Below are 27975 nucleotides of genomic sequence, written 5' to 3' on the forward strand. Positions count from 1 at the left end.
TGCAAATTGTGCATCGTTTTTTACATTGCTTTCCTTTGCTGAATGATTATGACTTGTCTCTAAATAGTTTCCGTCCGTCTCCTTGAAGTAGCATTCAGTGCTAAAAAGTTTCTATATCATAAAGAGGACAGGCACGACATGATATCAAACTCAAGAGAGATCATCCCTTATCATTTTTAGTTCTTTTTCAAATAAATATTTTCTTTAATATCAAAGCAAGCTCTTGGCGTTGAGAAAAAAATTTAGGACAGATTGCTGTGCGTATAAACATTTTACGCAGTACGGCCGTAGGCAATGTCGTTTCAGTGAGACTACGTGCGATGTTTCATATGATTAATGAAGTATTGACTAATATCGTTACATAATGCTTACATGGACTGCCCAATTCAAAAAGGCAACAACTCAGAAAACTGCATTTTTGAGTTATGCTCGCCATGAGAACGGTGGGAAATGCCCTTACACATTGCAAAAAAAAGCAATAACTCCTAAAATATGAGTTGCCTTTTTGAACTGGGCCGTCAAAACGTTGTGCCGAGCCCAATTTGACTTTTGGACCGAAATACAGCACAGTTTTTTTGTAATTACTGTTAAGATATCACAAAAACACTGTTCTCTCTCAGCAATGGTTCTCAAATTGTGGATCGTAGTTTCTATGGGGGTGTTGCGGTGATCTGGCGATATCATGTGTGCCTATCCGGTGCTTTGAACTGATATTTTGTTAGATTAGTCGTTAGACTCTCTCTCTCAGGCACACACACAAATAGGAAGTGGCATGAATTTGTACTCCGTCCTTGAGGGTAGAATAAAGACTAGTGCTTCATACAAACTTTTAGTATATCTATGATTTTCGGGAATTATTTGACCTACTTGGAATATAACCTTACGCAGGAATTCAAGGTCTGTTCAAGAAACGCACACAGTACAAGGAGTTCCCGTGTAACGAATACAAAAGCTCACTTGACATAAAGACAGTTTTCACATTCTTATTCATCGGAGTAGGTTGTGGGGACTGATGAAAAATTACATTTTCCGACACGGACTAATTACTTTGCAGAAGCAGAGTTGCGATGAAAGAGCCGAATGCAGATAACTTTTTTACGCAGCAAACATTGTGCTTGTATGAATTTTACAGGTACACGAGTAGCGATGTATAATGAACGCATCAATATAAGCGTTCACGTCATCATCTTGTTTTGACGTCGATGGTTACAAAGAAAACAAAGCTCGTGATTGAAATAGCGAACGAACTTCAAAACGAGCCTATGTTTGCGTGTATCTTAATACACTCTGTTTCACTTCGTTGAATTTAGCTTAAACAAACTGATTTGTGAATGAAAATTGGATCGTTTTAAACTATTGTGGATAATGTGCTGATGTGTTTGAAGTAATAAAAGTTACAGGACTCTCTGGATATTTGCTTTTATTTCATCATCCATGCATTCCGTGTCAGAGATAAACGTCTAGGATTCTACGCGAATTTAACCGTGTTCGTTCAGAACGTTATTTTCGATTAGAGGTACGTATATATACTATAGAGATATGTGATTAAAGTTCAATCCTGCTATAGCAAACCCGGCTTATAATGAAGCTCGAGATATAAGGAATGAAAGTTTCGATCCTCATCTCATAGAAATTTCTCTTTCCAGATCTGATATAGCTGATCCCTGGATAAAAAAGTATCCCCCGCAGAGAGAGATGGCGGACCTTCATCACAATACATACATAAAATGAAAATTCAGGCATTCAATATTTTAGAGAGTCATGATGTCTCTCTCCACGGTTCATACAAATTACGAAATACTGTATACCAAGCATAGATGAAGATTTGGAAGGAAAATTCACTTACCTCCGCAGGAAATAGAATCGCAACCACTCGCAGTCCGGGTGAGTGCATTAAGCTGCAGGGCACCGACATTTACTTTCCCTAGAGTATGCACAATATAAACGCTAAATGGGACCGCTCATGGGCAGCCTCCTATAGCCCAGATTATAATATAGCTCTTTACAAACCTCCCCCCCCCCCCCTCCAGCATATAGAGTAAAACGATGTATCTCCCCCACTGTTCATACAAAGTTCGAAAAATGGAATACCAATATCGTCAAGACCTATTAGCTAACCAGCTCATGCGCTTTTCCGTTTGGCATTTATACAGGGTGGTAACTATCAACCGCCCAATAATTATACATGTGATTCCTTGTGAAAAATTAAAAGTGTTTTTCGTTTATGGATCGGACAAATGTTAAGTGAGTTATAACGTTTTGAAATTTTGTGATGTGTCATTTTTCTAAGGGTCAGTTATGCGCCAAACACCGAGCGAAAGTACATATCTCCGCCACCAGCGGGTTGTCACTTCTTGAAAATCAGCTGAAATATTTCATCCCGTTAGAAGCCAAGTTCAGCCTTCTTCTTTCACAATTGGCGCGTTTTCTCTCCATGTAGTGTGATATTATAACCTTGTTATTACGTGTAGCTTACGTGTTAGCTTCGTCCACTATGTTGCCAAATTTATCACCAGACTTGCAAAATGTTAGCGAAAAGAGATCTATTTGAATTTTTTTAAATCAAATCGACACTTTTTCGCCAAAATATGGTAATTTGCTTTCCTTCACTGATAAGTGTTTGCTTTTGAGGGGAGAAGCATAGAGTGCATAGTGTTCACTGCGCGATCGATCGTTCCTTTTTTTTTTTTTATACCGTGTCTTTCGAATTAAATCACACGTCGTTCAATAAAGCAGAGAGTAATATGTTTGACCAATTTTAAACTATTTTAAACTTTCATCGAAACTGTTACGTGTAAACAGTTTTAATAAAACATGTAAAAATGGTAGTCTCTTGACGAAGGTGTGACTGGTAGAAACAGTAAAAAAAATAACGCTTCAGTCAGAAACCGTTAATCAAACTGATTATTTTATGAATTGGCATATTCAATATAATTAGTGGTTTCTCTCTCGGGTTTTTTATATTGATTACTTACTCATCGAGCCATATTTTCATACCGATTTATACATGGTGGAACGAAGATTTTTGGTTCCCTTGTGACTGCAATTGATATTTATCGGGCTGAAATGTGTTAGTAAATATACTTTTTTTTTATGAGAGAAATCTTTTGACACTACTTAGAAATATTTCGACTCTGAAATATTTTATTCCAGCCTAGATCATTTGGTCATTTTTTCAAAGGAATTTTTATTTTGGGGTGTATTTATAAGGGGCTGTTACCCCGGGCCCGCCCCTCTTAGCAGGATGTCAACTTAACCAATCCGTATCGATCGCCTATCCAAAAATTGTGACTCTAGTTTTAGCCATGTCGGGGTATACTGAACTAAGGGGTGTCACGACCCCTAAAGTCGATCTTTCAAACATAACTTTAAAAAGTATTTCTTCAAATGAAAAATAAATGCAAGATATTTCGAGTATCAATCGTGTTAATTTTTTTTTTCAAAGTAAAATTTAGAAAAAATGACTGAAAGAGAAACACTTTGAACGCGATTCTCTTACATTGCAGTTTTTTGAGTTAAGATTTAAAAAATAATTACTGCACAAAAAATTCCTGAAATTCTGTAGGAACATTTATACATTTTAGTAAAACGAACCTCGATATCTGATCATTCATTAGAATTTTAAAATTAAAAATTAAAAATTTAAAAATTCTGTGTGTGTGTGTGAGAGAGAAAAAGAGAGAGAGAGAGATAATTCAATAATTTTTCACAAAAAATACTTCCCGTAGGTTAATTTCTAAATCTGAGGTTCATATTACTAGCACAAATGGTGAGTAAGCATTTCTGCAAAATTTCAGAATTTTCAGGCAGGACGTATTATTATTTTTGTAATATCTCACGGATGATCTGAAAAACTACAATCTGAGAAAATCGTAACAACAATCACATATAAAAATTTGAAATTGCAACACACACACACGAGAGAGAGAGAAAAAAACTGGTTTGCTTTCCTCTGTTTCTCATAGGGTTGTACTGTATCAGTTTCAAAAATGCCAAGTTATACGTTTGGTGTACGTTCAGTGAAATTTATAATCTTCATAATTTGAAGATTATGAAGTGATGCGATCAATTTTTATAGCGTTATAATTTTTTTACGTTTTTTTTATAATTGATTCTTATTATTTGTCATTAATTATTTGTCAAATAAAAAACTGAAAGCACTTTTCTATATTAGTTTTTCACAATGAATCACGGGTGCAATTATTGGGCGGTAGATAATATCCACCCTGTATGTGCTCTAGGGAAACAAAATGTCGGTTCTCCGTAGCTTAATGATGTAGAGATAATGGTAGAGCACTCGCCGGACTGCGAGAGGTTGAAGGTTTAATTTCCTGTGGATACATGTGAGTTTTCTTTCCGAACTTCATCTTCACCATCCAGTCAAGCTGGATTTTTAAAATACTTTGGTATAGTTTCATGTACAAAAGCTTCATACTGTGTATGTGACATTTTTACTTAAAAATATCGAAGCCAGGGAACAGCGCCAATATAACATGAAACAAGCGCAACTCTATTCGTTAGAAATTCCCCAGAGGAATGTTTACGAGATCCATGTACGGTTAGGTTAAATGCAATGACCGATATCGCTGAAAGACAATTTTGTCTGGGCTCCAAAGTGATTAGGTTAAGTAATTTCTCCAGGATATAGCGAATCTTTGAATTTTCCCCCCTTGAAGTTCGTTATAACGTGGTTTAAACTCATTGTCTGAAAACAAAACGTTTCTGATGGTGATTAGTTCGAAATAGTAGAAATTAACCATTCGTTCAGCCAACGTTTAGAAAACAATAAAATTTTATTCCAAATCACTAGAAATACAAATAAAATTTGAAAATACAAATTAAAATATATATATATATATCAAAACACAAATAAAATTTCAAAACTGAAATTAGGAAAGAAAGTTTGAAGCTATGAATACTACTAGAAAATCAATGTACGATAAGTATACGGAAGAATAAGATATAATGCTCTTGTATTTCCAAAATTACCCCGTGTTAATCAAGTGAAATTTTAGCATGAAAAGAATGTCGTTTTAAATTATAACTGCAGAAATTATGCATAAATATTCTCGTCTTTTTTCGGAGTTTCCGTCGCACAACCACGTCATCTGAAGGTCTTATTTTCTCATATGAATGCTCGTAAAACATTACTGATTCAATCGTATGAGATACCAACAGAGTAGGAGGATCGGAAGCAGAGTTCAAGTGAATAGCAGCGCTCTTATGATCGGTTGTGGAAATCTCTAGAAATTCTAGCCGTCATCACAGCATGGGGAGCAAGCCACACCTCTTGCATGTTAACTTGCCGCGTCTTCAATCCTTGCTCTCCGCCCAAAAGTCCTGGAACTAGATCATTTTCTTTCCTTTTTCCTTATTCCGGCAAAAGAATAAGAACTTGCTTCCTGACTTTTCTTTCTTTTCCCTCCTTTCGTTTCTTTCTTAACTTCCACGTCCTGGATTTCTTTCCATAGAAGAAGATTGATTTCTGATTTCGGAGCTAGATAACTTATTGTCACAAAAGAGAAAAAAATTCGATTTCTTCGATGCATTTAGTCTTGAAACAATCATTTTCAAAACATTTTAGTAAAGACTCGCCAGTTCATGATAATCATTAGTTTTCACGTGTATATGTGTAAGGGGTGTTTACATACACTGCATTGTACAGTGTGATTCAAAACTCAACGCACAAACTTTTATGGAAGGTAGAAAACACAAAAACAAATCAAAGATCTTTATGTAGTGGTACTTTACACTAGGACAGTACGTCTACAGTTAAGTTTCACAACAAGTGCTCAAAGTTCTTACCATCCACAGTTATGCACGCAATGAAACTTTTTTTTAATGAGTTTTTCCACCCAATATTGGCTTGTCATTTCTGCATCTTCGTTTATCCTCCAGCTGATCAGGTTGGGGTTTCCGGTCATGCATTCCTATGTGATTCTGTTTCGTTTTTGTATTTTCTACCTCCCTTGAAATTTCCACGTTGAGTTTTGAATCACCCTGTATACACTTTCCGCTGATTTTTCGCATGGTGACTTTATAATTAAATGTCTTTTATGTTCCGACAAATATTACCAGGATTTTAAGTAGCCGAGATCTGGAATTATCATCTTGCTGTCGTGAGGGCATGACAAAAATGTCATCTGTACCTTGGACATTATATAAAATCGTCTCTCCCCCCCCCCCTCTCGGTCACATACCCTTACGTAACCTTGGACATTAAAATCGTCTCTCTCTCACACACACACACAGTGCCATCTTAACGCATAGGCCTACCCAGAAGAGAAGGGCCTATCAAAAATTATAACTGGTTGAAGTTCTCGAGAGTTTGCCAGGTAGGGGCCTCAGAAAAATCAGTTGGCTCGGAGGCCTCCGATGCTCTTAAGACGGATCTGCACACACACACACGCATACCCTTATGTGAAAAACAAGTACGCTACTATAGTCGAAGTGTTTTTTGCATAAAGTTATCGAATAAATTTTTATATTCAAATTCTCCAGTGGTTTCGGCCCTACATTTTAAGCATTTTATAATTCACATTTATATATAACAAGGATGACTAATAGCTAGCCCTCGGGCCGCAATGTGATTTGTGCGGTCCCGTGAAAGGTCAAAGTAAAAACGCTTTGTATTAAATCAAATTTGTGATCATTATGTTTGAGCTATTGTTTCCTACAGCAAACTTCCTGAAAAACAAACAACTTATTGCTAAACAATTTATTACATTCATTATTTTAGTTTTATCGAAAATACTATGTTCGCATTTATTGCCTTTTCGAAACACATAAGGCAATTTTATTGCTTACTAGCTTACCCGTCGCGCGTTGCTGCGATCTCAGAAGAAAGGAAATTCAAGGAAATGAAGGGAAGGGGAAAAATTTTTTTATAAAAAACGATGTCAGAAACCTTCGCGGGAGTGTACTCAACAACTTCCCAAAGTTTCATGGTGATCGGATGAATGGTGTAGTAATGCATAAAGGACAAACAGACATACATTCGTTTTTATATATATAGATAGATAAAGCTTGTTATGGACTATTTTTCCCGCGAATTCGTTGGGAATGTTACCTGTTGTGGTCGCTGTATTTGTGGCTGAATGTATTTGGTGTTCTGCTCACTATGACGAAACTTTTTCGAAGTGGATGGCAACTCAAAAGAACACCTCGAAACTTCAACCGACCAATAATTCCAAAGGACAAAAATTTGTTATAATTGATATTGGGTTGCATTTACCTTTTACCGAGGGAGTTCTATAGCCTGGCACGATGATGATTATTTGCACCGAAAACAGAGAAGCATGCATCTCTAAATTTCGACTGGCACTTTTTCAAACTAAACAGCAGATATTTTCGTCAAAGAAGGTAGCTCGCGTAATAAAAACGCATTGTATCACAACATATCGTCGATTTCTGATCAAATATAATTACGACGACGGTAGACACTTTAATCAGCATGGAATTCATCTATTGCTATAGCAAAACATCAAGGACAAGACCGTGAAACATTGGTAGAAATAAGCGACACCTCACTAATTTCGTATATGGACCAACGAACGTCAAAAACTATATCGAAGATCACAACGGTTGTCCTAGTGTAGCGCAATGGGTGCTCTATGGCACTTAAAAACGCTTGTTATTGTACGAGGGTACTCACTTGCTTAAATATAATCATATCACATTCGTTGTGTGTAAAAATTTTTGATTTAAAACATTTCGATTGATGAACACTAGATGCGTCCATCCTTTGGGAACGCCTTGAAATCTGTAAAAGATGTAAGGCGGGACGCATCTGGTGTTATTGGTCGATACGATCCACGCGACTGGCTTTCGAAAACCTTTTTATATTGATCATAAAACTTTTCAGGAGTACCGGTTTATGAATCAATTCCTTTTAATGCCCCGTGCAGCAGCACGAGATACCGCTATATTCCATTTCACCGTACTGCCTTTTCGGGTACACAAACTGCTTTGACAACACAAATTCTTCACAACCGTTTCATGGCACTACACCCGGAAAGTGAAAGGGCGTGGGTTCGATTTCCCGCAGGGGCAGTTGAATTTTCTCTCTTTCCAAAATATATCTTCGCAACAGCCAGTTGTTAAAAAAACCTTCGTATGGTAGCGGAGAGTGACGTCATTCTTGTATATTTGGTATGCTGCTCACTGTGACGAAACTTTTTCGAAGCGGATGCCAACTCACAATTGCACCCCTCGGAACTTCCACCCGACTATATATATATATATATATATAGGCTATATATAGACTACGCAGACCCTAATAATTCCAAAGTCCAAAAAAATTTCGTATTAGATAGTGATGTTGATATTGTGCCTTTGACCGAGAAGAGTCTCCCACCGTAACATGATGATTTTGGCGAAAATAGACAACCTGCCATGTCGAATTCATCTCTAAATTTCAACATGGCAGCTTGGTGCAGCAGCACGTTGCACCAGACTGGCGCTGCTTAAAATCGAACCAGCGGCATTTAAAGGAGGTAGTTCACGGAATTAGAATACATGTATTGCAAATCTGGTTCCTTGTAATTTCCCTGTACGTGCGCACCTTTTCACATCCACAGGTAGTCTGTTTGGTCCAAAGCAGGTCTACCTTGTCGTTTAACGACTAAAAAAATGTCCGTGTTGACCATATTACTTATGGCGTGTAGAAATCTGCAAAATTTCCGGATTATTTCAAGGGTGCGGCTTATACGCCGTGTGACGCCCCGCGACGCTACGACTCACCCTTATGATGCCCTCCCTCCCCGAACAAAAAGAACTTTTCCACCCCGCGGCATATAGGATTGTAGAGAAATTCTAGATGAGAGCCATGTGCTATTATGTTGAAAAGCAATGAATTATGTCAATTCTATATTATGAAAATTTCGCTTTATAGTACCTTATAAAATTATCGTTGACGCTACAAATATATAGCTCTTGGCATGTAGTCCGTGCGATAAAAAATTCTCAGCGAAGAGAAGGATTACATTTTTCTTTTGGCAACTAAAAGCAAGTGAAACTGTCTGTAAGGAAGCCATAAAATAAAGAGACAGTATCATAAATCAGGAAGAAGAGGTTCTTTCGAAGAGCTCCTCGAATTGAATACCACTAGAATTCAATATCACCGAGGAAAACTTGCTCTTTTCTTTAGCCGGAGCATTTCCGTTTTAGACTGCACAAACACTCATAACGATGCGCAACGAGAAGCATAAACTCGAGCACAATCGTGAGTTTATGAGCATCGTCAACGTACGAGAGTGAAACTCGACATCAGGCTCAAAATATTTTCCTGTCGCTGAGTAGACCATATACAGAATATAGCCGTTTACACACGCGTGAAGGTACATAATATACGTATTGTTTCGCGTCTCGGTCTCTTTTGGTGAATTTTTTCTTCTTTCGGTGAAATTTTAATTTCAATTATAGCCGATTAAATTCAGGAAAATATATTTAAGAGCTAATCACAGCTATGTCTACATGAAGCCGAATTGGAGCGATAAAAATTCAAAATTCGGACCACAGAAATTTTTCTTAATTTTTTGTCAATTAATGCATATAAATTATTATAAATTTATAACAGTAATTTCACTTGATAATTATTATAATTTATTATCATCGAAATCAACTTTCAAAATAAAAAATCCCCCGTAATTATAATAATAAGCCTCTGAAATCTATATTTCTTCCGAGCAAACGCCAGCCGAATTTGATCTGAAAACAGGGAAAAACTTCGGCCAGGAACGTAAAACCTTAACCTTAAGTCATCCGCCAGCTCCGGCTCCGTAAATAGCTGGGTTACACGAACCCAGTTAACTGAGTTATACACCCATCCTTCGGGAACGCTTCGATATCTCTCCGAGATGGGAAGCGGGGGTGTGTCCGGTCGTCAAAGGCCAGGAACATGGAGTGTTGTGCTTTCCAAAACTCCACACACCATGCAAAAGTGTCGAAATTCCACCGCACGCTCCACCCTTACACACAAGTTTCTGAACGGGCCTGCTTTTGGGCATGAAAGAGTGGGCTCAAGAATGTGCCTCTTTTTAAAGCCGGGTTTTCCCAGGAACCGGTTTTTCTACGCCATGTGAACCGAATAAGACCATTTCGCGTCGGCAGAAACGTGTAACTTTATCACACTACGCGTTTGTGCTTTCCTACCGTGACGCATCATCTGTTCTGTCATCTGCATATCCATGTATTTTTGCCATTTTACACAATAAAAAAAAGGACGGCAGAAAGAAAATAAAAGTGAATAGAAGGTCGGAAGAAAGAGTAGATGACTGTCTAAATAATACTCAAAGAAATCGTGACCGAATAAGGCAAATATCAGTCCTGGTATTTGCTTTATTCGTTGACGATTTTTTTGAGTAAGAGAAGATCGGAAAAACGGGTGGCGCACGACACATTTGACTCCTGCAGCAGAAGTCGACCAATCACTTCCGGTGTAAAGCGCTGGCGTGAGGCGCGTTGCGTTCCGCAGGAAAACAGTCGTACCTCTCGTAGAGAACGTGTCGCGCTATGCTTATTCATGTTTTTCGGCTGTCAGCGATAGTAATACGGTTTTTCTGCACTGCTTGAATGGAATAAGATTATTTCCCGTCTGCAGAAACTTGTGGACGACGTGTCGCGCTGGGTGATTCACGTTGCACGCGGAGCAGAAAATCTGCTCCTAGGAAAACCCGGCTTTAACAACACGCTTAACAATACAGTGAAACCACAATTCTTAGTGACTAAACTCAGGCTTATATGTTACATTGTTTATACAGGGACGTAACCAGGATTTTGGGAAGGGTGTGCTTTGTTGTCCCCCTCCCCCCTCCCGCTCTGAAAAATTCGATGATTTTATAACGGGGTTTTCGTTCTTAAAATTTGCCGCCCCCAGAGTTTGTCGCTCAGGACACTTGCCCCATTTGTTTCTCTCTAGTTACGGCCCTAATTTATGTTAATGGAATCCTATCCAGATTATAAATTTGGATGATGGCACTAGGAGAACAAATGCTAGTGTTAGCATTCTACTGCAAATATAAATCATTCAAGGGTAGTTAACATGACGAGATGTTTAAACCGAAAACAGTCTCTACGAGTTAAATTAACCGCTTTATGTGAATGTTTTGGGAAACAAATTTGGATCATTTGGCCAATTTGCAGTTGAACCAGCAGAGATAAATCTCAAAAATTGATATTATTGTTTATAAAATTGTTCTAAAAATTGATGTTGTATAGGTTACACCAGGGTCTCAACCTTTTCTGCATCGCGGAGGCCTTTCCAGCGTATAATTTCGATGCCGGAGCCCTGTTTGACTCGAGGAGGTCTTTTTAGTTTTTAATTCATACGTCGGAACCCTTTAGGCTTAGTTTTTTATATATTTATCAAATTTACTGGTTCATTTTATTTTCTTAGAGTGGCTGCGGAGCGCTGGTTGAGAACCGCTGGTTTACACCAAAGTGCCCCGAAGCTTTTTGTTCCCTCGCCCCCTTAAGAAAATGTTTATTGCCATCGCCCCCAACTCAAGTTAGGATTCTATACTAAACCAATAGCTTTTATCATTCCATCGCCCATTTTAGGAACCACATTGTAGATCGGTTTTATAATGTGAAAAGCTCACTCATCACACTGGCTACGAGTATAAAATCACGAGTTAATTCGTGACTGGTGAACAATGCGTTAACACATAGGAAATGATTTCAAGGACAAAAAAAAGATTTTTGTGAAAAAAGAGCTTGTTTTTCCTTCTTCCTTTCCATTCCTCCTTTCCTTATTACATCATCAACCGTCCATGATGGGGAAAACACAGTGCGTCACAAAACAAAAACAATCTGAATTTTTATACGGTCCCCTTGTCCTCTAACTTTCAATAAGAAAGTTGTTGCCAAGTCTCTCCTGATGCCAACAAAAAAAAAATTCCATATTTCTAAGTTTCGCTGAGAAATTTGAATTCAAATATCGGGAAAAGTTGTGAAAGAACGGTGAAAATAACGGGCACAACGCTCCTTTCCCACATTTATACTGCCCTTTCCAAAATTTTCTGAGATTTTTTTAATTCGAATATCTCAGCGAATATTGAAAACATGGAATTTTTACTGTTGGGCTCTCAGGAGAGACGGGTCAACAACTTTCGAGTTGGTAGATAGAGGTCAAGAGAGACTGTATAAAATTTAGATTTTTTTTTTTTTTTTTGTTACACACTGTCTTTTCACTCTCAAAACCGGTACCCGGTTATTTATGAACGCCTTTTGAGCATTTTCTAAATTGGAACCATAGCTCTACGATGGACGGTTGATGAGATAAAGGCCGCATTAGCACTTACGGGACACCCTGTATACTGTAATACAGTACTAGTTTTTCCCCCTATCAAACAGTAGCGAGGGAGAGAGAAAAAAGGCAATGCTGGAAAAGGAAAAGAAAAAGTTTTTGTTTGCAGGAGTTGTCAATGAAGAGTCTCGAAAGAAAGGAGAGAATAGATCTCAGATACATTTATTCAGTTCCGAGATATCTCGTCCCTTGACGTTAATGGGTTGAAGATAAAAAAATAGGCGTTAACAGCTGAACTTTGTTTTCTGCGGTTTTCCAACTTTGAGGGAGCCATGGAGCCGGTCCCCATCTAACAAAATCTCTCCACAGAGAGCAGGTAGACCTTCAACACGATACTTACGTAACGTGATAATTTCAGGAATCTGCAACTTTCTCTTCTGTAACTAAAGAGAGATGGCAGCACCAGTAAAACGAGAAGCCAGAGTGATGCAGTAGTAAGATGCTCGTCTTCCAACATGGAAGCAATCGTCGGAGTCCACGGGTTCTCTCCGGAGGAAGAACATCGAAAACAAGTCCTTTACCTACCGAGCCTGGAGCAACCACCGATAGATGAAGCCTTCATTTTCCACCTAACTTCATCGGTTGGAAATTGTCGTATGACGATATAACAGGAGTTGGTAAGTGGTGAAGTAGTAGAACAAGGGGCACACGCATAATTCTAACATAAATACTTTAGGGCTACGCAATACACGCACGCACGCACGCACGCACGCAACACGGATCGTTAGGAATTTCTCAGAAGAATGTTTACGACGTGGTGGTACAGTTAAAAGGTAGTACCTTGTAGTTTCTACCATCATCAGGAGTTACCTAAGTTGTGTTTCTGGATACTGAATCCGAAGTTTCGTGTCTCGCCACAAGCCCAAGACTTTTCAACAGCTCACCGATCAACAATCGCAGCGTAAATTTGTACTACCATTATTTCACCGTATATGCAACTCGTAAAAAATTTTCTGCTTAATTTCTGGCCAATTGGTATATGCCAGAACGTGTGTTCTGAGTGTATGTGTGACCCAAAGTACCCATATTGTCAGAGTGATGCATTTTTATTCGATGTAGTTTCGCATTCTACGCAATGTATACTTTCTGTTTTTCATCCTGTCGTAGACTGCTTTGTTTTAATTGCTCATTTTAAATTTTAAACTGCTATTTCGACAAGTGTCATCCTTCATGTGGTAGGACAAGAGAAGCCAAGATTTCAACTACTAGTGTTGGGGGAAACGCTAAGGAAATGAACTGGGATGGACGATATTTCTTTGCTCCGGGCACATTTCTTTTAATCGACAACAACCGTGAAAATGTTATCAATTACTATAACCTTATCAGTTACTATACATACTATAAGAAGAATCACGGTAAGTTTCTTGTTATAGTATGAAAAGGAGGAGTTACAAAAAAGGAAAAGGTTTTAGCCACTTTTATGAGCTAAACAGCTTCAAAGAACGAAATCGTGATATACAGATATCAGTTTTCAGTCGTACGAGTTTATTGCCAGATCTCGAAGAAATCTCGTGCAGGTATCGAGAGTATGGAAAGAAATCGGTTCTCGGTCACAAGAAGGAAACTTTTCCGTATGGTTACAAGAAAAATCATCCAGAGATTTCGATTTCACGATCGACTTTCCACTCAAGTTCAAAAATGTTTGAGAAAGAGCTTTTCCTCAGCACTCGCCGCTCACTTTGCCGCAAAAACACTTTCCTTTTTCCCGTTTTTTTTTATTCCTCTGGGGTAAAATATTTTTCCTCCATTCGATTTCAGACCGAGTTTCACATCATTTCGGCGGAGTGCGATTACCAAAACCTCAGGTGAGAGTCCAGAATTTAATTTCAAGTCGTAGATTTCGACTCAAAAACTCGGGAAAATGTACCAGTTATATGAGAATGCGAATGTAAGGTTTTGCGATTTTTCAGAGAACTTATACACGGTAACACAGGGATAGAATTACTTCGGAATGATGAAGCTGAAGTGTCAGTCTTGAAATATGAATCTTTTGCACAAAAAATTTATATTAATTTTTAGATGTAGATGGAGGTCGTGTGTATGATACGAATAAACGTGGAAGCATATAAAAGTTCGAGTGCACTGTACCGGCGTTCGTACAGCTTCTGAAAGTCATCTATTAAAAGAACCCAGAAAGCTGTGTGTGTGTGTGTGTGTGTGTGTGTGTGTGTGTGTGTGTGTGTGTGTGTGTGTGTGTGTGTGTGTGTGTGTGTGTGTGTTGTTTTACACTACGTATCATCTCCATAACTTTATCGGTAACAGACTTTCTCGCCAGAAATTGTAATATAGCGTGCTTTGATTCCACATACTTGCTGCTTAGCAAAATGGTGGTGGGTGTAAAAGATAACTTCCAGCAAAGCTGCAACTAACACGGAGTACTGTAAAAATGTAAAAAAACACCCGAAGAACCTACTCTGGACTTGTCTATTATTTATACTGTGCGCATATTCCTATACTACCTTGAAAGAGAGGAAAAATATAGTCCCCTCTCCTTCTGATATCAAACCTTGAAGAAAAAAGCTCGCTCCTCCCTCTGACAGTTTGGGGGGATGGAAACATGTTCACAAGGAAAGACTGCTTTACAAAGATATCTGATCTCGACATTGCCAAAATAATTGGGTTTTAAGCAGTAGACGAGATATCGTCAATGCCACTAAGCGGATTAGTGATATTGTGGGGAATATTATAAACTCTTTGTCAACTTTTAAAACATAATCACATGATAAATCAATCAATAAATTAACAACTGTAAAATACCCCAAATTATAAAGAGAATAATATACAGGGTGAGTTTAATTATGTTTCCGTGTACTCTGAGTATTTTTTCTCAAAAACTGCTTATACCCAAATACCGCCAAATTTTTAGGTTATCTTAGTGAGGCCACGGGAGAGAGATGAAATGGAAAAATGTTCCAACTGAACACACCACTGGGTGAAAAAATTAAGTTTTTTTATTGAATTTTCCTTTTTCTTCCCCCATGGATAATATAGCGTAGAAAAATCAATAAAAACGAGTCGCTTTTTCCCCTGGTAGTTGAAAATGGAACTTTTTTTTTTATATTTCATAAATCTCTCTCCCGTGATCTCATTCAGATATCCTAAAAATTTGGCTGCATCCGGATAAGAAAAACTGCTCAGAATACGGGAGCTTTTATTATAATCGCCCTGTATCCTAAAAAATTTATTTTGACATAGTGATCGTTTTCTGGTTTTCGTGTGACCCCGTGTTCAAATCGAATCCTATCATACCAGTGTAACACCTCCAAAAAAATCCATGGCAAGGAAAAATTCATCAAAAGTCGATAAAGAAAAATTAAAATCGAAGTGAGGGATATTAAAAGATTGGAGAAAAATAATTTACTGAGGTGGATTTTTTTGAACCGAAGACCTTAGGGTTTACTATCCGACATTTGTTCTATGATACTTAACCAAATAAGCTAAATCGAATGAATAATTTTTTGGAGTGGGACGAATAACCGAATATTGAATATTCGGCAGTCGAATATCAATTTCCTTAAAATGCATCATAATTATGAATAAAATTAATGTTTTTAATTGAAAATAGATTATTGGTAATTTTTCAAATGATTGATATTGAATTTTAATTTTGCAATTAATTATTTAAATAAGTAGTGCTAATAAAATAAATGAAAAACTGCTAATTGAAAGATTTTTGTTGCCATGATTGTGACAATCAAATTTAACGATGATATATTGTATTCTAATATATTATTTACAGAATCAAATTTTTTTCAACACTTGTTATCAAATTTACATCTAATTAAAAAATTGTTCAACCATTATTTACTCTTAACTAGAAATGCATCATAAAATTTACGACTCATTTTCTTGTTTTTTTTTCTCTCTATTTGGATGTTTTTTGTCCCGTTTGCCTCTTTCAGTAGCTCAATACTCAACACGCATCTGGTCTAGGTACATCCTTAAGTTAATGAACTTGTGTATAATTCATGCACACTTTCACCTTATTGCAGTAGGATTCTACTTTCAGTTTCGTGCTTTCCTTATCCTAGAAATTTGCCCTGGCGTAACTTCTTTCACCACACAATAAAATATAATCAGTAAATTTTTAATTCATGGGAAAATTCCAATTAATATAACTTTTTAAAACTAGTTTGTTCTGCTTATATTTACACAGATATTCGGCCGAATACCTGTAATTGCATTTTTATTTTGGGGTGGGGTACTGTATTTAGAAATATGTGACATCCAATTTGTTATGGGCATCTTTTTCTCAACCACCTCGTTGGGCATTTTGCCTGTTGTCGCCTTTTGACCAAACCGAATATTCGGCAAAAGGGCGAAATGACAGCCAAATATTCGTCCCACTTCTATTAATTTTAATCTAACTTTGTTCACCATAGTTTTATCAAAGAGCTTTATAAAACTCCTCTGCTTGTGACATATTGCTACCTTTGACTTTCGTAGCGACCAATTACAGCATACCCATTTCTTCTATATTCAAACGGAGTAAAGAGTATAAGATGTGCGCCCCGGAGACACCGATCGGAGAGAAGTGCCAATTACACTCTTTCCTTTGAGCTATGCCAAACTTGATGCATAACAAGGTGACGTAGTATCAAAAGTGGCAAAAATTATATCGTCGCCTAACGAAATTCATTGTTCTGGAGGTGGTTGGTTGAGCGTCGGTATTTTAAAATAAACAGGATAATTGAAAGATATGCCTCGTTCTACCCGATAGGGTATGCGGTATACTAGTAAACCTGACTTCACAATCCTGCTCAGCACAAAGATCTGGCGGAGCGAAATGGGATGAATCCCAGAGTCGAACGCCAACGAGGTCAAGTTTGAGAAAATTACTGGGGTAAAAATTTCTCAAAAAAGTTTCCAAGCTTTCGGATCTTATTCCGTACATTTTCAGTGGGTTCGGCTCGGGTTTAATCAGACAGTACACGTAATAAGACAAACTGAATCGAAATTGGTATATGAATGAAAACTTTTTTACTTTTTCCATTTTTCCCTCTCAATTTATTATCTCGTCAGTTTTCTTGGCTATGAGAGGAAACGGTTTAGCAACACTGAATCGTTTTTTAAAAAAGAAATGTCTGGTATTTATTTACTTTTTCTTCCTCATTCCCTTTCCACAGACTTACCAAAACATTCAGAGTCACTTCACAATCCAGTCTGAAAACATTAAAAAGAAGTTTACTTTTCACCACACAACGAAGAAAAATTCTTCCGGCCTAGAAAATAAATTCCTCTTCTTTCTGTATTCCTAGAGTTGCGCTCACTTCGTAGGAAAAGAACTTGTGAGAAGTTGCCCCAAAAGATTTGCGAAAAAGATCAAAATTTTCTGTGAAATTAAAATAAAAAATCTCGCCATGAAATGAAAAATGTGAAGGGGAAAGACTCCAAAAGGAAAGAAACAAGAATCAAAAAAATCCTTTTCCGAAAGATAAAAAATGAATGTTTTTGGTGAAACATTTTTGCTTTTAGTGAAGTGCAATGAGTCTGATTCAGTCATGTGACCAGACAAAAATACTAATTCAACATTGTAGTTTGGCATAACATTTTTATTTGCGGTTAAGAACATCTTTTATTTGTTTCCCTATACTTTTGTTTGTTCCTTTCGATTCACAGTCTCTTTTAAACAAACTCATCGGGGTGCAATTAATTACGATTCATTTCCGTGCTAATTAGAGGTTTTCTTTAATTTCTCAGCTTCCATTAATCTAATTATTGATGAAAGCAAATAGGATGGTGCCACACAGGCAAACACCCTTTCGTTAATACATTTCTAATAGTCTGAATTTATGAATACGCTATACGTGATGCGAGGTTAGCAATTTTTTCCTTCATTTAGTCTGCGTTCAAATCTTAGCTGAAGGATGTTTGTCGTTCAGAATTACCTCTAAATAACTGTCTCTATAACTGTCTAATTAGAGTTCTAATCTGATGCTTCAGATTACAATGAATAAATGTAAATTATTCATTATGCTGTAAATTCGAGCAGCTTCAGGATTCTCCTATCATCGTCCACTCACTGGTATTATTCTTACATGAGTCATGCAGTAAGCTATAGTCTAGTCCAACAGATCTCGACCTTTTTTTGTTTTTTTAACTCGGTGAGCAGTTTTTGGTTTATAATTTCTATGTTAAAGCTCCGTAAGCCTCTTTTTCTAATTTATTTATCAAATTTAGTGATTTACTTTGAGGACCTGGTGCGGTCGCGGAGCCCCTGGGAAATGCATACGTAGCCCTAAGAGCTCCGCAGAACACAGGTCCTCTCTAATATTATAATATCTTGTACAGGGCCGTAACTGGAGAGGGCGGGGGGAGCAACTGTCCTGGGCGGAAAAATTTAGGAGGCGGCAGTTTTAGGTGAGAACAAAGAATAGCGTTATAAAATTATCGAATTTTAAAGTTGTGGGGGTGGCAAAAATCATAGTCATGGCCTTACCTTGTGTGATGCAATGCAGTCTTTTCTCAACACTCCATAAACAACTCACACCGAAAACACATCTTTGCAAATTTTATTTGGTTTTTCAATTGGAAAAGAAATGTTATAGTGGCATTCTATCAATCAGATAATTATCATGACTTCGTTAATGAAACCGTTAATTTTTGTTAATAATAATGTTTTTTGTTTATATAATAATGTTAATTTTTTTTTCATTTAGCTAAACTTTCTTTTTGTTTTTTACACGATAGGGTTATATAAAATTGGTTTTTTAGAGGCTTCATTTGGAAGCCTTAAATATTTCTTTCAAAATAGCACTTAAGGGTGAAGCACTTCTAACCAATGTTTCAACACATAAAAGTAATTCTTAGCTTTGCTAAAACTTGCTCATCTCTTCGGATTGTTTTGTTTTTTCTTTCGTTTTTTAATGGTCATAAATAAATTTTAATGTATCAGACAGAAAAATTCAATACATGAAATGAAAACGTACAATTCTTTCTTGAACGTTATACGTTCCAATAAAATTCAGTCAGGGCAAACTTCTTGTTGTGCTCACCCAAGTTTACTTTCACAGCCAACGAAGAAATTAGAGAACAACGTTCTTGTGGATACACACCGTGTTAGTTGGCTCCTCACCTCGAGACACTGAGGTTATTTAGCACCATATTAAAGTTTTTCAATGAAGTCGCTCGTTTTCCACGGTAGTGATTCGAAAGAAAAATAAAAGTAAACAAAGCGTCCGGATCTGCAAACAAATCAGAGTAATTTTTTTCTTTCTTGGATGAAACCTTTTTTATTTCACGCTTAGAAAGCCGGATTTTCTTTTTTGTTGATCCGAGATCCATTAATTCAAATATTTTCTCTTCCCTTTTTATCCTTAAACCTCGCTGTAATTACTTCCATGTACCGCATAAATTTGATCCAAAAAAAAATAGAGTATCATAAAAAACGGCAGTAGGTGATATTTCATTAGCAATTTTTTTTTTTTTCTCTTCATTTAGCATAGTATTTATACTGTGTGTGATTCTCGAACGCAACGCAATCTTATCTCAATACTCCCAAGACACCAAGATAGGGGAAAAAAATTAAAAGAAAGAAGAACTTTCACTTAATCTTACAATAGGAAGATCGCTGAAGAAGAAATAACTCCCCGAGTGGTAAGAACAAAAGTTCTTTTTTCTATTCTTCTTTACTCACCTAAAAAAAAAAGATGAGAAAGCTGTTATTTTATTTTTATTAACTTTTTTTCTTGCGTTTGTGATCTTTCTATCCTGTTAGTTTTCCCTCGATAGATTTATATATACGTACTGTACATGCGTACGTGTGTGTTTGTGTGTCTATTTTATTTTTTTAGATTTTCTTCATTTTTTCCCCGAATTCGGAAAAAAAATATTTCTCACTGTCTCTTCCGGAGATATTCTTTTTTTTTTTCCCGCTATTATCGATAGGTTTTTATATTTTATTTTGTGCCCACACCGTGTCTTTGCTTCCAATATCCGCATCAACAACAAATCCCCATCGCCAAAGATCATGACCAGTGACATTTTCGATACCGAGTCTTTTTCTCTCTCTCTCTCAGTTCACTCTTATCTTTAACGATGATGTCACCTAGTTTGTCACTCCTGGAAAATAGATGGTATTTATTTATAAGTTCCAATCGACTGTTACAGCTGTGACGTGTTTTGCTATCGCGAAGTAAGTCCCATTTGCACCAATATTGGATGTATAATAACTTTTTTTTTTATTCCGTTGTATAAAAAGGTACTCGCTGGAATCTCAGAATAATCTACGAAATTCAATGTCTATGATACGTATAATGAATATCGTAATGCGTAATAAAAAGTGATACTTGAGTTATGAATCTACGAAAATCGTCTGGAAACTTCTCCCTTACTTTAATTCCATATGCAGTAGCTTTTTTTCTGGTCTCTGGTATAAAGTATTTTGTAAAATCAAGGGAGAAAAGAAAAAATTAGTTTTCTTTTCAATAATTTTTTTAAATGAATAGAAAAGAATAGGAATGAGTCAGTTGTGTGAAGTGTTCAGCCGAATAAACGATCTGTGTTACATATTTGCGAAATCGATTTTGTTTTTTTACCGTTGCATACTGTATAGCTTCCGTTACTCGTTCCTCAAGTCGGTTCTTGCAGAAAACAACATATGACGTAGCTATGTTACTTTACAAAGCTGCAGTCCAGGCAAAAAGGTGTTCCCCCCTAATTCACGGATGACTTTGATTGTGTCTCCTCTAAAGTTTAAAAAAAATGACATAGACCGTTGTTCGACCGAATACTTCAACTGCAATTGAATTGCTCGAATCGCACTGATATTCCATAAGGTAGTGGTTCGCAAAATTTTGTCATCTGCGGCTCCCTCGTACAATTCATGCTCCATGCATGGTTCACCAGAATAGTTTAGTAAGTATTTTCACACTAAACAACACTATTTCAAAGAATAAATAGGCAGACAAAGCACTGTCTCCAGCTCGTCGCGATGCCCGTAGGAGCCACGACTCACACTTCGTTTTATTTAGTGGCAGTGTTACTGCCAATAAACAAAACATTTGTGTCTTGCCTATGTGCTTAAGAAACGCATTTCTTTTACGTTTTTTTGTTATAACTATTCAAAATCACCTTTAAATAGGATTACAGTTCGCAAATGAGTTGAAACTTTATCTGAAATCACGACTCTATACCAGTGATTCCCAACGTGGGTGTTAACTCCCCCTGGGAGGCGATAGAATGTTCCAGGGTGAGGTAGAAGCTACGGGTATAACATAGGATCCTATGGGTTAGATTGCGTTGGGGGCAATAGGGGAAAAAAAATTCTGAACAAGGGGGCGATGGGACAAAAAAGGTTGGTGAACTATGCTGTCTATACTATAGGATTGCTAGAAGTATTTCAAAGCGCATTTGCGAAATGAATTATTTCCTCCTAAACCTCTATATTTCGAAATCTTGAGAAGAATTTCTCCATTCCACCGTGTCTGTAGATGTTGACGCACTACTACTACTACTACTACTACTAAACCACACATGCACTTCCTCCATATTTCTCTGCGGAAAGTTTTAATGAATTGGTACATGTTGTGAACTCAATATAAAGTTTGTTTCTTTCTAATGCTTATTATAGTACTGTCATCTGCCATCTATTTTTCGAGCTATGAATGGAGTGTAATAATTGAAGATTTGTACCGTTGTAAGCCTCTTGCTCTCTGTGACAAGACTTTTTAACGGGAAGATCGACTCGCATCCCGGAAAGCTCCCTTCGCGATTGTGCCATATTAGATAAGGACGAATTGTGCTCTTGAGTCGGCCCGTCCAAGTGTACCAGGGCCGTCTTAATGCATGTGTTGCGACTCCCACTGCTTCCCAACAGAGGGAGGCAGAGGTACCATATGTACGAGCTGTATTATTATTATTATTTCTTTTTCCTTTTTTTGTGTGAGTATATTTCAGTAGTACACATCATGTAATTGAGGAGAAAAGAAGGACAGAGCGTCTTCTGTCACTCTGATTTAAGAAAAGATAAGATTATAATGGTTTTGTTTTCGACTAAGTGTTGTTTAATTCTTGCCCAGTGTGTCATTTCATTCATAATGCGAGAGGGGTAAGTTTTTAATTTTTATTTGGTAGAAACATGATTTTAAATTAAATTTTAGATCGACCCGGACGGGTTCCGCTTTGTCGATCCCTAAACAAGTGGCGAGCCAGCCAGGATTAAGAATTTTTGATTTTAAGAGTTTTTAAATGAAATAATTTTAGATTTAGTTGAAAAACAATTTTTGGATTTTCCAAGTGAAATAAGTTTAGATTTTAAGCGAAGGTATTTTATTTGAAGAATTTCCATCATGGAAAAGTTAGTTAGACAACGAAAGCCAATTAGAAGTTCATTCACAAAAACGGTAAACTCTCTTAAAGAGGAATTAGGTAATGAACTAGTGAATCAGAGTGAAATTCTAGATAAATTTACCAAGCTTGAAGAGTTAAAAGAAAAACTAGAAAATCTAGACGGTTCGGTTCTAGATGCACTTCTAGACTTGAAAGATGTTAGTGATGATGATGTCTCAAAAGAATATGATACCACGGAAGAGTATAGAGATGTGTTTATTACCATCAAACGTTTGGTAAATGAGGCATTACAAAATGCCAGTCCAGATCAGGGCAGTAAGGCAGAATCTGTTATTAGTTCGAATAGACGTACTCAGTATAAATTGCCAGAAATTGAGCTTAAGAAGTTTGATGGCGAGTTAATCAATTATTTACCGTTTTGGGCTCAATTCAAACAAATTCATGATAATGATGAACTGAGCGAAATTGATAAATTTCATTATTTGTGCCAGGCTATGCAATCTGGAACCAAAGCCAAAGAATTTATCAATGCATATCCTGTCACAACGGAAAATTATGAAAAGGCAATTAATGCTTTAAAACAGAGGTTCGGTAAAACCGAATTATTGATTGAGGTCTATGTAAGAGAATTATTAAAATTGATAATTGATAATTCAGGCCATAACAAAAATAAGCTGCCCTTGGGAAAATTGGTAGATAGCATAGAAGCTCAGTTACGGGCCTTAGAATCTATGGGTGTTGATTTCGAAAGCAATGGAGCCTGGCTATATCCCTTAGTAGAAAGTTGTTTGTCAGAAGAAATTCTAAGGGCCTGGCAACGCTATTCGTATTCTTCCTCCCCCGCTTTAGAAAATTCCACAGATGTGCACTCCATCCCCAAGGAAGAATTTCCCCCTCAACGACAACCAAGTTCAAGGTTAACGAGACTCATGTCTTTTCTGCACCATGAAGTAGAAAATGAGGAAAGGGTGTTGTTGGCAAGAAAGGGATTCGAGGGAGGAAGGGATCAACGACCCCGAGAAAAACAGAAAAAGGGAGATTCTCCCCTTCCCACAGCAATAAACCTACATGCTGGGAACGTTAAGTTGAACTGTATTTTTTGTGATCGTCCCTCACATGAGAGTAAAGATTGTTTTGAGGCTATGTCTCTTTCACTGAATGCAAAATTAGAAAAAATTAAAGAAAAAAAATGCTGCATGAAATGCATTAAAAGAAATCACATTGCAAAATTTTGCCGTACCCTCGTCCGTTGTCATATTTGTAATAAGAATCATCTCACGTTACTATGTCCCGAAACACCTTTGAGAAAGGCAAAAGATAAACGTACGATAGAGGATAATAAAAATCTTTCTTCAGATTCAAGCACTGTGCAAAGCACATCTGTTCAGGAGAAATGTACTTCATCTGTGGCATTAATGACATTAGAGCTTAAGGTTACGAGGAAGTTCTCAAAGCAAGTCCGTGTGCTTTTAGATTGTGGATCGCAAAAGTCATATATTAAACGGTCCACAGCCGAAGAATTGGACCTCGAATGCGTCACAGTGGAAACCATATCGCATACCTTATTCGGGGGTTCAACAATCAGTGCTAAACCCCATAAGAAATTTCGTGCAACTCTGGGGGCAACCGATAGATATTTAAAAACACAGTTAGAATTCGAATTTTTGAGTCAGGAAGTGATTTGCGGAAGCATCCCACGGTTAGCCCTTGACAGTAAGCTACTAGAAGAGCTCAAAATTAATAAAATATGGTTAACCGATGTAGGAACTAATTGCCCAGAAGTTGAGGTACTGATAGGCGCAGACATATATGGTAAGATTTTGACCGGACGAGTGAAACAGTTGCAAAGTGGTCTAACCGCCATCGAAACAAAGTGGGGATGGACAGTATGTGGGGAGAAGAATGATAACAAATGTCCAATTGACCGCTCCGCTAGCACTATGACAGTGACAAATCTATCAATAAGGGAGTTAAAAATTCCAGAATTGTGGAGCTTGGAAACAATTGGCATTGGCGAAAACAGGAGTCATATGACTAAAGCAGAGGAGGAAGAGCACGCTCAAGAACAATTTTGTGGATCACTGGATAGGAAACAAGATGGTAGATACTGTGTAGGATTACCATGGTTGGACGGACGTCAAGGTATTCCTTCCAATCGACACATAGCCGAGAAAAGGTTGTATAGCGTTACTCACAAGCTGAAAAGAACCTCTACTTATGATGATTATGGAAGAGTATTTAATGAATGGGAACAGGAAGGAGTAATAGAAAAGGTACCTGACAATGAGTTAGATCGAAAATGCCACTATTTGCCCCATCATCCTGTCATAAAACCAGATAGTTTGACCACCAAAATCCGACCTGTATTTGATGCTTCTTGTAAAAGTGGTAGGAATCCCTCACTCAATGATTGCCTGGTAAAAGGACCAAATCTCATCGAGCAAATCCCTTCCATAATTTTGAGATTTCGGGAAAAGGCGATAGGGGTGATATCCGACATTCGACGCGCATTTTTACAAATTGAACTGAATCAGGAAGACCGAGATTTTTTGAGATTTTTATGGTGGGATGCAGAGAACAAAATACAAGTGTTCAGGCATAATCGAGTTGTATTTGGAGTAACAAGTAGTCCGTTTTTGTTGGGTGCGGTAATATTACACCATTTATCTCAGGCACCTGAAGACAGGAAGTATCTTGCTAAGAAGCTTACAAAATCATTTTATGTAGATAACTGCATTACTTCCGTTGACAATACCGAAGAATTGAAAGAATTCATAACAATATCCACTGAGATGTTAGCGGAAGCGAAAATGAAGTTGAGAATGTGGGAGTTTGGCCCTTCTGAGGAAGTGGACATTATGGAGCATGAGATCCCGGACGTCCAACACACAGATTTCAGTGCCTCAGTCAATATATTAGGATATCTATGGAATAGAACAGACGATAGTCTTACCATTCCCGTCAAATTAGACCCAGAAATTCAGAATCCAACGAAAAGAGAAATGTTATCTATTACGCAAAGCGTATTTGACCCGATTGGTTTTGTATGCCCAGTGATGTTACAAGCTAAATTGCTCATTCAGCAAGCATGGGTATTAAAAACGGATTGGGATGCTCCCTTACCTGATGATATAAGAGATAATTTTGTCCGCTGGTATAAACAACTGGGGTTATTGGCCGAGCTGAAATTTCAACGAAGAGTAGGATATGGAGATCATGAGAACTGGTCTATACACGTGTTTTGTGATGCCAGTCAAGCGGGGTATGCTACGGCTATTTTCCTGAGATGCGAAAATCAGAATAAGGTATCTGTGCAGTTGGTAGGTGCACGGTGTAGGCTAGCTCCACTAAAGAAAATTACGATACCCAGACTTGAACTTCTTGCATGCGTCATAGGAGCAAGATTAAATAATTTCATAGTAAATTCCTTAAATGTTTCCTCAATTAGCTCGTACTTTTGGACTGATTCTGCCACCTGCCTTGCATGGATCAAACGTAATGACCAGTGGGGCACATTTGTGGGCAACCGAGTGCGAGAAATAGGAAAATTGTCAAATCCGAACCAATGGCTCTATATCCCAGGTCATTTGAATCCAGCAGATCTTCCTTCTCGCGGTTGTAATGTAGCCCACCTGATAGAGAGCAGATGGTGGGAAGGACCGTTATGGTTGAAAGAAAATCGAGATACCTGGCCTAGTCTAGAAGTGCATACAGATGAGCGTCTAGTAACTGTAGAAAGAAAGAAATCTTTCTCTGTAAATTTAAGCGTTAATGATAATAATGAAAATATTAGTTGGTATAAAAAATTCTCTAACTTCTCTCGCATTGTGCGCATCTTTTGCTGGGTGAGAAGATTCATCTTGAGAGCACAAAAAAAAGTCATCCCGAAAGGAAATCTAGTGGATGCGTATGAGAAGGAGAACGCAGAAAATCTCCTCTGGTTGTCTGTGCAACGAGAATCATTTCCTGTCAAGGAAAATCGCTTCAAGGGTCTGACCGTTGTTGAAGACGAGAATGAACTATTGAGAATTAAAACCAAAATTATTGAGAGAGACGATGAATTTCCGTTTCTTTACCCGCTGCTCCTTCCTACGAAACACTATCTTGTGGACTCTTTGATTTGGCAATGCCATGTCAATAATAACCATGCAGGGATTCAAATCCTAGCGTCAATACTAAGAGAAAAGTACTGGATTATATCTTCAAAACGGGCAATTAGACGAGTGATTTCCAAATGTGTACCTTGCAAACGACACAAGGCCAAAGCAGGGACAAGTGTACCGATACAGCTTCCGTTCGACAGAGTGAGGGAGGCCAATGTCTTCGAAATAGTAGGCATAGATTTGTGTGGACCTCTCTATTTGAAATCTAAAACCAAAGCTTGGATCGTACTGTTCACCTGTGCTATCTATAGAGCCATACACTTGGAGTTAGTGTCCTCTTTAAGCACCGAAGCATTTATACAAAGTTTCCGCAGATTCGCGGCCAGAAGAGGCAGACCATCCATTGTGTACTCCGACAATGGAACTAATTTTGTGGGAACTAGCAATGCGCTAAAACTAATTGACTGGATTAAAGTTACCAACGATGAGCATTTGTCTCCAATCAAGTGGAAATTCATCCCTCCTACTGCAGCCTGGTGGGGAGGATGGTGGGAGAGACTGATAAGATCAGTCAAAGAACTCTTAGTGCGGGTCCTAGGCCGATCATCTCTGCATTTTGAAGAACTCTATACGATTATTTGTGACGTTGAGGCTACAGTGAACCGCAGACCTCTCACATTCGTATCAGAGAATTCTGACGACCTGGTGGCGCTTTCTCCAGCATCCTTTCTCCAAGAAATCCCAACATCAGGAGTTCCGGATCTTGACGTGATTGATCATAAGAGCTCCAACGCTAGGCTCAAGTACCGTCAGAAGCTCCGAGGTGAATTGAGAAGCCGTTTCCGAAAGGAGTACTTGGGTCAGCTGATTCAACGGTCAAGTGAACAAGGAAGAAACTTCCAAGTCGGCGATGTGGTCTTGGTGGGACTGGAAGACAAGAAAAGAGTGTTGTGGCCCATGGCCAGAATAACAGAAGTTCTTCCCAGCAGAGACGGTAGCACGCGCGTGGTAAGACTCCAAACGAGATCTGGAACTCTAGTTCGACCTGTACAAAGACTTTACCCGTTAGAATTGAGTGACTCACAAGATCCGGTAATTAAATGCAGCGAACAGAGAAGGTCTAGATTCGGCCGAGAGCTGAAAATACCGGACAGACTTATATTGTGACACTCAACAGTCGTGTGTTCAAACAAAATCAACAATATGTGTCGCACTACATAATATGTATTTATTTTATGAATGTCATGCATTTTTATACATGTTTCATATACTCAA

The 27975-nt window shown here is 37.7% G+C and overlaps 2 protein-coding genes across 4 annotated transcripts in view; one reads left to right on the top strand and one right to left on the bottom strand.

The window, feature by feature from the left end:
* The window catches only part of LOC149076752 (carboxypeptidase M-like), a 152431-nt gene that overhangs the window by 114189 nt on the left and 10267 nt on the right, over window positions 1–27975 (bottom strand). The window lies entirely within an intron of this gene.
* LOC149076753 (uncharacterized) lies at window positions 22597–27867 on the top strand. The gene is made up of 2 exons (XM_089242297.1): window positions 22597–22990; window positions 23954–27867. Exons 1-2 carry the CDS (start codon window positions 22597–22599, stop codon window positions 27865–27867), a joined length of 4308 nt encoding a protein of 1435 aa, XP_089098423.1.

The sequence above is a fragment of the Pholcus phalangioides genome, unplaced genomic scaffold, assembly GCF_987345545.1.
Source record: "Pholcus phalangioides strain wild (caught in Gottingen) unplaced genomic scaffold, Ppha-v1.0 ptg000015l_1, whole genome shotgun sequence".
NCBI classification, from domain to species: domain Eukaryota; kingdom Metazoa; phylum Arthropoda; class Arachnida; order Araneae; family Pholcidae; genus Pholcus; species Pholcus phalangioides.